The 16,637-nt window shown below is 42.2% G+C and overlaps 1 protein-coding gene across 1 annotated transcript in view; it reads right to left on the bottom strand.

Moving 5' to 3' along the window:
• Nucleotides 1-16,637, bottom strand: part of ak4 (adenylate kinase 4) — a 116,750-nt gene that overhangs the window by 66,659 nt on the left and 33,454 nt on the right. Inside the window, exon 3 of the mRNA XM_028810956.2 lies at nucleotides 1,377-1,496. Coding sequence (XP_028666789.1) covers nucleotides 1,377-1,496 — 120 coding nt within the window. The remainder of the gene's footprint in view (nucleotides 1-1,376; nucleotides 1,497-16,637) is intronic.

Here is a 16,637-nt window from a genome sequence, read left to right as displayed (position 1 = left end):
TGAAGTGAGGAGAGGGCTGACCGTGCCTCAAACGGTTAAAAAAGCAGGTTTGAAAGAAGAAGAGACGAGTGATGGCACCAGACAGACGGTTGATTGAAGTTTTGTGCATTTTGGTAAAAAAAAACAGCTGCCGGAAGCCATCAAGTAAACCAGGGTTCATTTCTACAGAAAACAAAAGAAATTGAAGGGGCAGAGGATTCATTTTCTTTTTGAGGACTAGGGGGCTTCACCCACCTGCTCACTTCACTCGCCAACCCCTCTGCCTGCACTACACGCCAGCAACTTCACGTCTCTTCCGTTCTGAAGACAACAAAATTTTTAATTCTCGTGGATAGGCCTCTTCACTGGGAAGAAACACTACTTTTCCCTGATGGCAACATGAATTAGACAATCTACAAGTCTCCGACTTAAAGTTTAAAGCCGAACAATATCTAAATACTTCTGTCATATCACCTATGTCCATATATTCGATCTTTTTTCGCTTTTACTTTTTCATTAATATCAGACTGAATTTTGATTCCGTCGGAATTACATCGTGACAACGCAACATATAACTGCCCGTAAGTGAATATCGTTTCTTTCTCTCTACAAGAAATGTGTCTGACAAGAGCATTCACACAAATGAGAAATGATTGGACCGTGTGTGTGGTTGTAAATGTTTTCGATGTGGGCAGGACTTTTCTAAATCTCTTTGCATAAAGTCTTGGCTCATTGTCTGTCACGGGATTTCACTTTCAACAAACAACAAATGTTTTAATTCTCGCAGATACGCCTCTTCATTGGGAAGAAACACTACTTTACTCTGATGACAAAATGAATTAGACGATCTACAAGTCTCTCACTTAAAGTTTAAATCTCTTTTCCGTTATTTCACCGAGTAATAATTTCCGTTTGTTGGCATTAATGCGATGTTTACTATCATTTTTTTGAGACTTTCGAATTGTTGTACTTCCATTATTTCTAAACTGCTCTGCATGTGTATCGCGCCAATGTTTTTGAATTCTATACGACGTTCTACTTTGTCATCTACTCTTTGTCTTTTATTTCCAGCCCCGGGTGTGGTTAAATCTCTTGACACAAAATCTCGTCTCGCGGGACATGAAAGTGTCTCTCTTCAAAAGATCATGTCTCATTGCAGGATAAAATAGTTTTGTCTCCCAAGATTTTTTTATTATAATAGAGAGATGTATTGGAGAGAGGGCCTATTGGCTCGCACATCCTCAAATTGTTGATTCCAAATTCATTCTTTGAAAGTGTATGTGTGACTGGGCCCCGTGATGGACTGCCACCTCTTCCACCTCCACCTCAATTTTGAATTAGGTTATGGGGTTAGATAATATTGTGGATTATTACAGTATGTTATGTATAACACATACCATCTAGAAGCCAGCTCCGGTTGGTCATTTTCTCCAGTCTGTTAAGCATCAACCGAGTTACAACATGATCTGGCACCAGGATGCCCTGCTCTATGAACTTCTTGGCTAAAATTCCAGCATCTGTAAATAGAAATAGCCAGAACAAACAATCAGACATAATTAATGTACATTTAGTTGCTAATTTTGGATATCACATTATTCAGGATATCTTTGTTCACCAGAATTTAAATCCTGCAGAAGGCAGGATGATTTTAATACTCTTAAATTTCTACAAATTAAATTAGTTTTACTTGCATTGAGCACACTTCATATTTAAAACACAGAGAACCATACACATTTACATAGCCTGTTACAATTAAACACAAAGTAACATGCAATAAAACATAAAAACTCCATGCAATATGTACATAGAATCGCACACACGTACAGTACATACAGCTACTAAGCTCCAACTGTATATAATTATAATGTACACAGCAGTGGGGTTTTTGGTATGAAACTTCTGGTGGAGCCATACCATATACTGGAAGTGTGTAGATTTACCAACTCAACTAACTAATAATGTCTGTCCCTCTTTTGCTATTGGCCAGAAGGACATGGATGTTCATGCATATTTCACGTCATAAAAAAATCACTCAAGCAATGGGATACTGGTGCCTGCTCTGTCTCAACTGGTGTCAGATATTCGTGACATTGTCATCATCTGATATTGAGATTTAAATGCTATATAACGTGAGAGCCTCACCAGCATCCACTGCTCAGGAAAACCTACTGACTAAAATGAGACAGCAACATTTTGACTTTATTATTAAATGGCTTTGAAGTGAAAATGGACAAGGCAAAATAATATGGACAAAACATGAATATGACACACACTACGCAAGTCAAACGCAAAACTCTGGTGATGTCTGGTAGCCGCACTAAACACCATTGGGCCAAGTGTTTGATCGACGGCACAAGGCCAGTGAACAAATGAAAAAAATGATTTTCTTAATTCTCAAAGACTTTGTGAACAGGGGCATCAGACTGCTCACTTCTTCATCTATCTATCTATCTATCTATCTATCTATCTATCTATCTATCTATCTATCTATCTATCTATCTATCTATCTATTGTATAGTACCTTTCACTTCTATCTATCTAGTGCCTTTCAGATCTATCTATCTATTTATATCTATTATATAGCACCTTTCAGATCTATCTATTATATAGTGCCTTTCATATCTGTCTATCCATCTATCTATTATATAGTGCCTTTCATATCTATCTATCTATTCACAATACTGTACAGTGTGTTGATGAGATGCCAATCAAAGCAGTTTGATCTTCAAAGCAGGTGACTCTTTTACGAGACAGGTAAAATATCTACGTCCTGTAGACAGCTACCAACCATAACCTGTAACAGAATTATTTAGGAAATTTGCATTTTCACTTATCCCAGTCTCAAACAAAGGGTGCCCGTTACATTTATTATTTACATGTGTTTTTCCTAAAAGCAGCACACAGAAATGTCCTTTTCTTTGAAAAATTAATTTATAGCCCATTACACTCATGTGTGTGATGGTCTGCAAAATGCAAAAAAGAACCTTCAGGAGGAGCTGGTTTTATTTAGGGGTGAATCAGAATCACTTCAGTTGTTGTTAGGTGAAGGCAAATTGTGCATTCACATAGTCTGAAATATGGTTGGTTAAACCTCAATACAGTAACAATCCCAATTATAAAAGATATGCAGACTCATGCAACCATCAAAGCTTTTTATTCTTTAATTATGCTTCCGAAGAGTATTCATTTTTTTCACTTGAATATTGCTGGTTACAAGATCTTATTATAAGTCAGAAAATGATAGAATTTGTCTTGATCCCAGCCTTTACATTAACAAAAGCTACAATCTTCATAGTACACTTTTGTCAAAACAATGAGGTTCTTAATCAAATCAAATGACAATGTAGAAGAGGAAAATAAAATCCTAGTTCCAGATTCAAGCTATCATAGTTCAGCCAGACACCTTGTCTCAATATAGGCCATCTACAGTGGACCAAAGTGTGTTCAGATGATGAAGGCACCAGAAAAGTACATCAAAGACGTGAAACTGGATACATCATTGGCAACAAGACATCCACTCCAAGGACACCTTCTACAATGAAATTTGACCAAAAGACACAGAGATGAGAAAATTCAGTAACAGACTATTAAACCCTATTAGAAACCAATACAAATAACCTAAGAAGCAGGTCTAACAAGAATAACTTATGTTAAAATAATGCGTGTTCAGTTTAGATTTAAATGCTAAAACCAATGGGATGTTTTAACACTGGCAGGTAGATTATTTTAGAATTTAACGACCCTATAGCTAAAGGCTGACTCTCTAGTAACGCTGAGGACTTCCAGCCAATGAATTACTCAGCAGAAGTATGTGAAGAAACGCTATGGGGTCTCCTTTATATCAGCAGCAATATGCCTATATAGTGCCTCACTGGGACTGGGACTGCCAAGTCAGAAGTTTTCTTTCTTTTTAATTTTCTTATTTTTTAGATATTCCGATGTCTGTCTGTCTATCTATCTATCTATGGATGGAAAAACAAATTGCCAGCAAGGCAACCCAAGTCCCAATAGACTAGCCAAAATACAGAGCTAATAATCAAAAATTTAAAAATACCCTAAAGACACAGGAACAAAACTAGAAAGCACTCACCAAACTCCCAAGCAAATTCAAAATGAACCACCAGGAACAGTGGAAGACCCTCCAGATTTATAGACCAGAAGACAATTCCTGACAGTGATTGGGAAGTGGCCCCACCTCTTGTGAGACCACCCACAAAACACATGGAGCATAACACAGGCAGCTTATAGAGAACATCAAACACAAAGAAAAATACACAAAAGCAACATTAACTTAAATAGATGGCACAAAAATTAACAAAAAAGACACAAAACAAGACTGTGAACCGCAGCCAGGCTAAAACATGACACAGGCCGGGACAATTTATTATCACCAATTAACACCAAACATGTCTTCAGGGAATAAGGAGAAAAACGCAGACTGGAGTACCCAGAAAAAAACAAAACTCACAAGAACATACAGGAGGAATAAAGTTCAAATAACATAACACTGGAGCACTGAAGCAACAGCAGGAAACCCCCATCTTTGGTTACATCGAAGCTCATGATGCATTATGTTCTCAGTCAGCATTCAGGGGTTTGGCCAGCCGAGCATTATTGAAATGAAATCCAAAAAATATTAAAAGATATGCAACAATACCATACTGGCATACTCCATACTCTGCTGGAACACCAGCAGAAAATACAAATTCTATTCAAAAGACATTATAATTGAAATTATTACTACAAATAATTTCATTGTAATGGGCATTGCAACGCCATAATAGTTTTAAGCTACTTCTTCAAGGCTTTAGATACCCAATTTCTGGCTCTTTTTATGTAAAGTATAGTAAAGTGAATACTTCAGGAATCTGTTTCTGGTGAAGGTCATACAAATAAACCTGAACTCAAACATCCAACACAAGGACAACAGTTATCATAATCCTGCAGCAGCCCCCAAACAAACCATTTAACAAAAACACACTTAGATCTCCAGTACTCATTACATTCCTAGAGGAGGTTAAACACGTCCAAGTGTTTCCTGTGTGGGTTTTCTCAGGTCACTCGACTTTCCGCCCACATCCACAAGATATGCATGCTGGGCTGACTGGTGTCTATAAATGATACTAGTAGGAGTGTGTGGAAATCTGCTTTGTGATTGGTCAGAGTCCAGCCCAGGGGGTGGAGTCTGAACAGCACCTGATGACTCCAAGATAGGCTTTGGGTCCCCAAGATCACATAAAGTCTCTGTCTTTGTTAAACTAACACTGTGGCTAATTGAATATTAATGAAAAGCACACACTGAGAGGTTAGGGCTCGGCATATGTGTGATCTTCAACAAGCTGCTTAACCTGACTGCGTCAAATTGTACTTTTAATTCGTTGTTAAAATCTAAAGGGGTTTGGGATGGCGCTCACTATTAAAATATACAATGAAATAACAAAGGTATATTGAAGAATACTCATACAAATTAACAGGCAAACATAACTGTCATAAAGTTAATATAGCTTGATTAAATGTTTCTAATTATTTTTCTGCTTATGTTCATTTGATTTACAGTATATTTACAGCTCCTATAAGCAGTATTCACCCTCTTGGGAATTTTCACATTGTACTGTTCTACAATGTAGAATCCCAGTGGATTTCATATATATATATATATATATATACAGTATATATATATATATATATATATATATATAGGGGTGGCACGGTGGCGCAGTGGGTAGCGCTGCTGCCTTGCAGTTGGGAGACCTGGGGACCTGGGTTCGCTTCCCGGGTCCTCCCTGCGTGGAGTTTGCATGTTCTCCCCGTGTCTGTGTGGGTTTCCTCCGGGCACTCCGGTTTCCTCCCACAGTCCAAAGACATGCAGGTTAGGTGGATTGGCGATTCTAAATTGGCCCTAGTGTGTGCTTGGTGTGTTTATGTGTGTCCTGTGGTGGGTTGGCACCCTGCCCAGGATTGGTTCCTGCCTTGTGCCCTGTGTTGGCTGGGATTGGCTCCAGCAGACCCCCGTGACCCTGTGTTCGGATTCAGCGGGTTGGAAAATGGATGGATATATATATATATATATATATATATACTGTATACACACACATATATCATATACATATTTACCCAACCAGGACGCCTGTATATTAGAAGAACTGAGGGAGAGAACACACATAGGGCATCACCTCCCCTGGTGCACTAGATGGCAGCCCCACTGTGTTGCAGCGGTGCCTCAGATTCCTACAGGGCTCCATGGGAGTTGGGGTTTCAGCACAGCCCATGGGTGCCGCCAGGGGGTGCTGCAGGGACTGCAGAGCCCTACTTAGTTGAGCTTCCGCCTCACCTGGAAGTTCTTCCGTGCCACACTAATGGGCCACTGGAAGTACTCCCAGGTGCAGAATAAAAGGAGCCTGCTGCCTACATATGGGGAGCCAGAGTCAGGAGGGAGCAGGAGAAGCTTGTTGGAGGAAGGAGGAGGTGGAGACGGAGAGAGAAAAGGAAGAGAAAGAAAGAACTGCTTATCTGTGCTTATTTATTGTCCTTAGTACTGTGTTGGTGCTGGCTGGTGGGAAATAATTAGGGAAGCATTTCCCATGAAAATAAAACTTGTGCGCTGTGCAAAACTTGTGCCCAAGTATGCTTGTGTCGGGTTTAGGGAGCTGGACTGCCCCCTGTAGGCCACTATATACATCTACTCTATATATATATATAAAATCCTAAGCCTAAAAGTGCAATGGTGACGTTTTTATGTCACTTTTTTGTCACGCTTTAAATCAGGCTTATTTTAAAACCTACATATATATGTTTGTTATCATTCTTTTCAGAATTTATGGAACTTTAATGTGATGATGTTAGATTTTTAGATTCTTATTCTGTTTTTAAATTATAAACTAAAAAACGTCAAGAAGTCACGTTCCACGAGATGAGACTTTGTGCCAAAAGATTTAACTACGCCCACGGCCGGAAATAAAAGACAAAGAGTAGGACAGCTGCTGTACAGGCTTTTAAATGTTCGAAGCGCCGCCGCATGAGATGCAGATCATGTGGCACGGCAGCAGCAGCAATCCAGCAGCTGATCGAGCAAAGAGGAGGTAAAAAAAAACCTGTACTTGTTTCCCATTGTATCACCATTTAAGAGGGGGTTTCAGAGGAGTGACCATGTCTCCTTGGGGTGTGTTCAGCCCCCATCTTCACAATGCGAGCGGCAGAGACATAAAGTGGCTGGCGAGCGAAGCGAGCAGGGGTGAACCCCCTAGTATATATATATACTGTACATACATACTGTAATATGAGCACTATATAGCGCCCGACCCGGCACAGACTGAGGCAGAGGCACATGTAACACAAACAGTTTCTTTTATTTTTCTTCAGCCATGGGGCACGTCTTCCCCGTGTCCTACAGGCCCAATACAGTCCCACAAGCACTTAAATAGCACACAAACCACACTTCTTCTCCCCACCTCGGTACCACCACTCCTCCCAGGCAACCTCGTCCTCTTCCTCCCGATTCTGGTTCTCTTGAGTGATGGTGGCTGGCCTTTTTTATACCCCACCCGGAAGTATTCCAGGTGTTTAGCCACCTGGTCCTAATTGCCCTTCTGGGTGGGGCTGAAGATATGACCAGCCAGGCTGCTGACTCCATGCAGCTCCCCCTGGCGGCCATCCGAGCCCCCAACCAGGCTGTGGAGGACTCCATCTCCCATGGAGCCATGCGCCAGGCTGGGGAATCATCGTCCGCCATGGAGGCTGCCACCAAGTGTCCCGGGGGAGGTATTGAGCTGTCCATGGTAGCTCCCCCGGAACAGATGCAGTAGGGGCGTCCCTGCCGGGCATGGGACCCGGCTGTCCATTACAATACATACATATATCTATATATACTGTATATATATATATATATACAGGGGGTGCTACAGAGCCCATGCAAACTTTGTCCTGTTCCTCCTGACTCCAACTCGCAATGGGTGAGGCAGATCAGCTCCCTTTAGACAGGACCTGGGATAGGGCATAACCTATAAGCACCACTTCTCATGTAAGTCCAAATGTAAGGATCGCAATCCCTGGCAACTCCCCCGTGCAACACCCATGGAACCCAACATGACTGCCCCTTGAGACTACAGTTCCCAGTATGCCCTGCAGGTGTCTGAATGAATAACAAAACTTCGGGATGCTGCCATTTAGGGTATTGGGGAATGTATCATCTCACAAGGACTCTCTATTATATTGCACTCCCAGCCAGGTAAGGGTCCCTGCTTAATCCCTGTTAGGACACCAGCATACCCATGTTGGTATCTCCTGTAAAACTCCTGGTTAAGACACGTAACAATCTGCACTTTTTCTGGCCCACTCATTAACATGGCCTCCCAGCCAAGTAAGGGACTGTGACCCAACCCGACAGGGATGCCAGCCCATGCGTGCCGTACATTACTATCTCTTTCCAGTTATATATTTATATAAAAAATTCCCGGAATCAGTCAATAGCATGGGAGTAGGCCGTAGTTAACAACCATGCCATCAGGTATCGCATGTCTACAGTCTTGTTAACGAGTCTGCCAAAAAGCTTTGTGCTGAGTTGATCGAGACATGAAAAAAGCATGTCAGCTCATATCTAACATCAAGACAATGATGATCGTGTTTTTTGACATTGAAAGACGAGCTTCCCCTGTGAACACATCGCTAATCAGCAACATTACACTGAAACAAAAATGTCCGGAGCAGCGGCACACGCCGGTGCACTTGCACACACCATGCTGTCAGTCAAAGAGTTTTTCAGCAAAAACAACGTGGCTGTTACTTCACAAATCTCGTATTCACCACTTCTCACTCCTTGTAAATTTGTTTTGCTTTTGTTCCTGAAACTAAAATTGATACTGAAAAGAAGACAATTTGCTATCATGTTAGAAATCCAGGAAAAAAAAAATCACAGGAGCTCCAGGCATGGCAACAAAAGACAGTACAGGAAAACAAGCACTGGGACAAGAGTAAGGGGAGTATCTTGAAGCAGACTAAAAGGGAATTGCTGTAAGGTCTGGAAATTCTGGGAATTTCTGGGTCCCCTCTCCTACGTATACACTGGATTGTCTTTGTTCAATTTTTTTAACAATATCTTCCAAAAATCCAGATTCAGAAGATCTGTCCAATTGGCATTCCATAAATGATATTCTATTCCATAAAACCACTGGTCAGAATCTTCATAACATTTCAAATTTTTATGTGTTTATTTATTTAATTATTTTTTGTGTTGACAGATCCATATATGGTGTAAGATTGAAGGATGGAGTTGATGTTTAAATAACAGCTAAGCAGTGAGAGGACTGTTTATTAACTCCATACCTTAAATAACCTCATAAGGCGGCCTTGTTTACAGGCTATTCTGAGCCCCTCAGAGTTAAAACAGGAAACTACGTTTTCATCCAATAACTCGAAAGCCCCCACAAATTCAAAATTAGAAGCTGCCAGAAAGAGGCCACAATCCAGGAGCAAATAACACGTACCAGATGAGCGCGCCTCTGCAGAATCAGTCGGAATTTGGCACACTGAAAGAGCAGCAGCACGACATCGCACGTCTCTTACAACTTTGCTTTTTTTTAATCCTATTTCACTTTTCGTAATTCGAGATCTCAGCAATTTACTGCTGATAGACGCATTTACAGTTAAGCTTCTTAAACGTGTCAATGGAGAGGTTTAGTTTTACTGTCATGATTTTAAAATGACTGCGGTGGGCTGGCGCCCTGCCCGGGGTTTATTTCCTGCCTTGTGCCCTGTGTTGGCTGGGATTGGCTCCAGCAGACCCCCGTGACCCTGTAGTTAGGATATAACGGGTTGGATAATGAATGGATGGATGGATTTTAAAATAACAAATACATTCACAATACACAATTTCCTCTGGCATGTAATGTTCAGTTGAATAAGTGGAGGGCTTCAACTGACAGGTAAAGGAGACAAAGGTTCTACTTTATTAATTTTAAAAAATCCCACGTTTGGTTATTTATACTATACCAGTAACAGCGTACTGCATGATAATGTGCAGTGAACACAGTTGACTTGAGCATTCATACTCTTTCATACTCTTTCTCTGTACGTTTAGCATTCATTTGCTCAGAGGTCCTGAGCGGCTCTTCTTTTCTCCACCCTAGCGGCCCGCTGCTTCTCTTCTCTTCTTTCGTCGTCATCTTTTCGTGTTAAAACTAATAAAGTTAGTTTTTGTGTTGCAATTACTTAGTACTTTTTATTAATTTTTCACTTAATCTGGCACTTAAGTCTTCAATCTGCATCAAGAAGGATTAGATAGTTAGATAGATACTTTATTAATCCCAAAGATTAGCAAAGGTGGTAGGGAATGAGAACGGCGCCTGTAAGCATGCACCGCACGGCCGCCCTGCTGCGCGCTGCCGAGAGTTGATTCTACAATAAAATAAAATAAAAATAGTAATAAAATCTTCACCCCTAAAGCGGATAGTAGACGTCACGTAGTATATGTGTACCAAATTTCAAGTCAATAGGTGAAACGGTTTGCGAGCTACAAGTGATTTAAAATCCTGGACAGACAAACGAACAGCCACGGTAGCGTACTATAGAAGAAGAAGTGTAGACCAGTGGAATAAAAGGTAACATCCATCTTGCCAATACACCATTAAATGCAGGCATTAAAAACATTCCCCTCATTCCATTACAAGGGTCCCATAAAAGAAAAATACAACAGGAAGGGCCCATTTCAAAATCAATACAATCACAGCTGTGTAAACCAGTCAAGTCTCTCCACTTCCATTTGCATTTGCTCATCCATCTCTCCCAGTCTCATCACTGCCAACGCTGCATGGCCTCCTTCTGCTGTGTTCCTTTGTATTCAGACCCCTTCACTTTCTGCACACTTTATTGTGTTGTAGATTTAATCTTAAATGCATACATTTGCCATTTTTGCCCATCAACTTACACTCAATAACCCAGAATGACAACGTGAAGCATGTTTTCAGAACGGTTTTCAAGTTTTATTAAAAAGCAAAAATTGAAATCTCTCATTCCTATCAGTATTCAGTCTCTAAATTCAGTAGTTTGTAGAAGACCCGCTGGCAGCAATCCCAGCTTTGAGTCTTCTGGGTGAACTCCCATTAAGCTTTGCGCACCTGCATTTGGTCAGTTTATCCCATTCTTCCTGGTAGATCCTCTCAAGCTCTGTTAGATCGAATGCAAAGCGTCTGTAAACTGCCATCTTCAGGTTCTATGGGGTTTAAGTCTGGGTTGGTGTTTTCAAAATGGTTTGCCCCTTTATTAAAAATCAAAAACTGAAATCTCTCATTCCTAGAAGTATTCAGACCCTTTGCTATGGCACTCAAAATTGTGCCCGGGGTACCTCCTGTTTGCTTTACTTCTCTTTGAGATGTCTAGAAGACTTGACTGGAGACCACCTCTGGCAAACTGAATTGACTGGATAGTGTTTGGAAAGGCACACGTGTAACTGTGTATAGAAGGTCCCACCATGTATACGGCACGTCAAGACTAAAACCAAGCCATGAAGTCCAAGGAACTCTCTAGCCTTCTGTGATTGAATTGTGGTGCAGCAAAGATCAAGGGAAAGGGATAAAACCATCTCTAAAGCTGCTCCCAGGAGCTCAATCACCTCAAGAACTGTGAAATGAAGGAGGAGGCAACAAAAGGATGTGATCAAAGAGGAGCATATGATATTATTTACCTTGACCTTCAGAAAGCATTTGATGAGGTGCCACACGAGAGGTTGGGCATCAAACTGAAAGAAATGGCAGTTCAGGGTGTGGAGTGGAGATGGGTGCAGAATTGGCTCAGACACAGGAAGCAGAGGGTGATGGTGAGAGGAACCTTATCAGAACTGGGTGAAGTGAAGAGTGATGTCCAGCAGGGGTCAGTGAGGGGCCACTGCTATTTTTAATATATACAGTGGAACCTCGGTTTGCGAGTATAATTCGTTCCGGAAACAGTCCAAAGCACTCGTATATCAAAGTGAATTTCCCCATAAGAAATAATGGAAACTCAGATGATTCGTTCCACAACCCAAAACTATTCATATAAAAATGATTAATATGAAATATAAAGTAAAAATACATAAAACAAATTAACCTGCACTTTACCTTTGAAAAGAATCATGGCTGATGTGAGTGAGTTTCTAAACTCTTGTGGGATTCCACCCAACGGGACGACACGCGGAAGAGTGTCCCAAAGCAATCGCAGTCTCCCAGCACTGTAGCAGTTCACCGTAAATGCGAATCCGAAAAGATCGCGGACATGTTATAAGCGCCTGCCGTCGATGGGTGATACAAGGAACATTATAAATGTGCAGGGCACAGTATTACGGCCCTGCCTGACTGCTGTGTCTGTGTATAGGAGAGCGGCAGATCCCGCTACAATAAATAACCGCGCTGTTGCTGTTTCAAGCTGAATAAAGCTGGTGTCGCTAAAGTACTGAGACTCAGCTTCGTGTTTTGGGGTGCAAGACGGGGACTCGCATGTCACAGCACACACGTGCGCGCGCACACACACACACACACACACACACACACACAGTCACAATGCTGTAGTAAACACTATACGCTCGTACGGATGTTGACTATATGAGTGAGACACGCTGACTCAGACAGAGAATAGGAGACGATTGCCCACAATCCCGCAGCGAGACAGAGAGAGAAGAACCATCAGCTCAGTTGTGATCACATGACGCTCAGCAGACAAAGCGTATACATACTACTCGTACTGCAAGACCTCGCTCGTTTATCAAGTCAAAATTTATTAAAAATTTTAGCTCATCTTGCAAAACACTTGTAAACCAAGTTACTCGTAAACCGAGGTTCCACTGTATATATAAATGATTTAGATAGGAATATAAGTAACAAGCTGGTTAAGTTGGCAGATGATACCAAGACAAGTGGATTGGCAGATAATTTGGAATCTGTTGAATCATCACAGAGGGACTTGGACAGCAGACAGGCTCAGGCAGATTTGTGGCAGATGAAATTTAATGTCAGTAAATGTAAAGAATTACACATAGGAAATAAAAATGTGAGCTTTGAATACACAATGGGCAGTCGGAAAATCGAGAGTACACCTTATGAGAAGGATTTAAGAGTCGTAGTGGACTCTAAGCTATCGACTTCCTGACAGTGTTCAGAAGCCATTAAGAAGGCAAACAGACTGCCAGGTTATATAGCGCCTTGATGTGTGAAGTACAAGTCACAGGAGGTTCTGCTCAAGATTTATAACATACTGGTGAGGCCTCATCTTGAGTGCTGTGTGCAGTTTTGGTCTCCAGGCTACAAAAAGGACATAGCAGCACTAGAAAAGGTCCAGAGAAGAGCAACTAGGCTGATTCAGGGCTACAGGGGATGAGTTATGAGGAAAGATTAAAAGAGCTGAGCCTTTACAGTTCAAGCAAAAGGAGATTAAGAGGAGACCTGACTGAAGTGTTTAAAGATATGAAGGGAATTAGTACAGTGGATCGAGTCTGTTATTTTAAAATGAGTTCATCAAGAACACGGGGGCATAGCTGGAAACTTGTTAAGGTAAATTTTACACCAACTTTAGAAAGATTTTCTTTACACAGAGAACGATAGACACTTGGAATAAGAGACCAAGTAGTGTGGTAGACAGTAAGATGTTAGGGACTTCGAAAACTCGACTTGATGTTTATTTGAAAGAAATAAGTGGATAGGACTGGCAAGCTTTGCTGGGCTGAATGGCCTGTTCTTGTCTCGATTGTTCAAATGCTCTAATGAAAGAAATTTGGAACCACCAGGACAAACGGTAAAGTAGCCAGACAAGAACGGTGACCAAGAACCCAAATGGTCACTCTGGCACAAAGATGGGAGAAACTTCTGAAGCTTAACCTCAACTGTGGTACTCCATTAATCTGGGCTCTGTGTCAGAGTGGCCAAATGAGACATGAAAGCCTGCTTAGAGATGGCAAATGGGCACCTAAAGGACTCACAGACTATGAAAGGCAATTCAATTGATTGGACCTCATTAGGAGAGGCACACGCTTGACAAAGTGTTGAGCAAAAACCCAGCCATGAGGTCGAAGGGATTGCCTGCAGAGTTTCGAGATTGGATGTGTCGAGGCTCACATCTGGGGAAAGCTACAAGAAATGTCTGCCGCATTGAAGTTTCCAAAGAACACAATGGCCTCCGTAATTCTTCAATGGAACAACCACTGACCAAGCGTCAGCATGTCATGTTAACTGAGCAAATGGGCAGGACGCTGGCACAACTCTGCCTTTCTGGAGTCATTTCAAGTTAGCCGTCAGTTTTATTTGATTTTAATCTGCTGTGCACAATAATTAGCATAAACGTGTTGGACACTGCGCAATGAGTTCTGAGTATGTAAAATCTGTCTTATTCTGTAAGGCTGTGTAGGAAGCATACGGGCTGGACAGGCATCCCGGCAGGGATTCGGAAAGATCCCTTATCCAGATGGAGGCCCCAAGAGTACAGAAAGGCATCCCGGCCATGAGAGGGAAGGAGGTCACACCGAAACAAGGCTGCCCTAAGGGATGGATGGACATCCCAGCCTTAGAAGACTCCCTACCCAGACGGGATGCCCCAGGCAAACGGACAGGTGCCCTAGCCAGCCATGATTACAGTACTTTCCCTGGCCGAGATAAAAGAAGAGGACAAGGAACGAATGTCACAGAGGGGTATTTATTCCCCCCAGAGGATAGGTGGCAGCAGCCCTCCATATTGGCGTCCATTTGGGAACTAGCAGGGAATGCTGGTATATGTAGTCTGGCAGCACAGCCCAGCTGGGGTCCGCGGGTGCCACTTGGGGCTGTGGAGAGATGCACTCCCCAATTTATGGGACTTCCATATGACCCGGAAGTGCTTCCATCGTGCAGTCGCCCTGGCACCAGAAGAACTTCTGGATCCTTAATAAAAGGAACCGCATTCCCTTATCCAGGTGAGTCGGAGCTGGGAGTGGAGACAGGCAACACTCGACTGGAGGAGGAGGAACTGAGAGGAGAGGTGAATAGTGGAGACACTGTGTGTTCGTACCTGTGCTTGTGTTACTTTTGGAGGCAAACTGGTGAATAAACCGTCCATTACTTGAACCCGGGACTGCCTGGGTGTGATCGCGTTGGGAGTTTGGGGCAGCTGTGTGTGTTTTATCTGAGATGTCTGTTCTTCAGGAGAAAATCTACACTAAAATGAAAAATGTTGTTAATTGTGTTGAATTGATTGGCTGCTTCGTTTTACATGGTAGTGTAGTGGAGCTGAATTTCTGATGCATTCTCTCTTTGACAAGTTTGCATAAAGCGTAACGCTTTGAATCTGTTACATACCCAGGAGCATTCTTGCAACATACACCCACTATTACTAATAACATGCAATGGAGTCATAATTTCCATCCTCACGGCTCCTTGTAATATCTCTGTGATGGCCTGGTGTCTTATCCAGGGCCGTTTCATGCCCTTGTGGCCAAAGCTGCTGGAGTTCAGTAGCCTTCAGATCCCAATTGCCCTAAACTGGATAGAGCAGGTACAGATAATGGATGAAAGAGTACAGGACTGGAAGGTACACTGTAATGACGGTCCTGCTCACCTCTTTAAAACTGTCTGAAATAGTCTCGCACAAGCAAATGGGTTCCTTTTAAAGCACAAATAAAGGCTTTAAGCTTACGGAGATGCACTGGGTGAATGAGCCCTTTGCCATTCCAGCTGATAAAATGGGTTATAATCTTTAGTCATGGTGTTTATTTTTCGTGTAATTCTTTTGGTAATACTCTTCTGATTAAGAAAACGCTGTTATTGTGTGCACACAGAGTAAAAGAAACAGGCGAGGAAAAAAGAAAAGAGGACAGTAAGAAATGAGTAGCAAAAACATCAAAAACCACCCACCCCTCAGGCAGCCCCCTTCACTTGACTTTGACTGTGCAGATAAGAGGACACACTAGGCTCGTCTTCACTGACACGTCACAACAGGCACACATTTGGGAGGCGCAAAGAGAAAGAATGAGGGCCTCTGCCCTGCAACAGGTATTTCCGTTTAGGATTGATAAAGTACACTGAGACCCTCGGAGACCACCCTAACAAACTTTCTATCTCTCTGCCTAGCCATTATAGAGTGCCTTTTATAACTATTATATATTGCCTTGCATTCCCACGTGTCTGTCTACTACAGAGTGCTTATGATTGACATATGTATTATATAGTGCCTTTTATATCTACTATAGACTAGCTGCGTAAGCCCGTGCTGTAAAAAAGCCCGGGGGTCCTAGAAACTATTGAAATCGTCAGAAAAAAAATTGAAATGTCGAGATGTCAGGTAATTGAAAGGAACTACTCTGGGCGTCTCTCTCCTAGGAGGATTCGTGTTGCCAACGTGCTCGCATCGTTTGTGCATTAGCCACTAAGTGACTGTCTTTCTTCGGAGGTTTTGTTTTGCTGATATTGTGTATTAGCGACGGGAGGAAAAGTAAAAGGAATACCGTTTTGCCGACGTTAGCGGCTACGCGACTTTTTCTTCTGAAGTTTCATTTTGCTGACGCGCTGGCCTCGCTCGTGTTATTAGCGGCTAAGCAGGTTTTCTGTTTCCAGAGTTGGAGTCCTTACCCAGATCTCTCACTTCCAGGCCGGACAGACAGACACACACACTTCCACGCGTAGACGTTTATATATAAGATTGCCTTGCATACTCATGTGTCTGTCTATCTGTTA

The sequence above is a fragment of the Erpetoichthys calabaricus genome, chromosome 10 (assembly GCF_900747795.2).
Source record: "Erpetoichthys calabaricus chromosome 10, fErpCal1.3, whole genome shotgun sequence".
NCBI lineage: Eukaryota > Metazoa > Chordata > Cladistia > Polypteriformes > Polypteridae > Erpetoichthys > Erpetoichthys calabaricus.
Note: the sequence above shows the minus strand (reverse complement) of the source record. Positions and strands in the feature narration are given on the sequence as shown.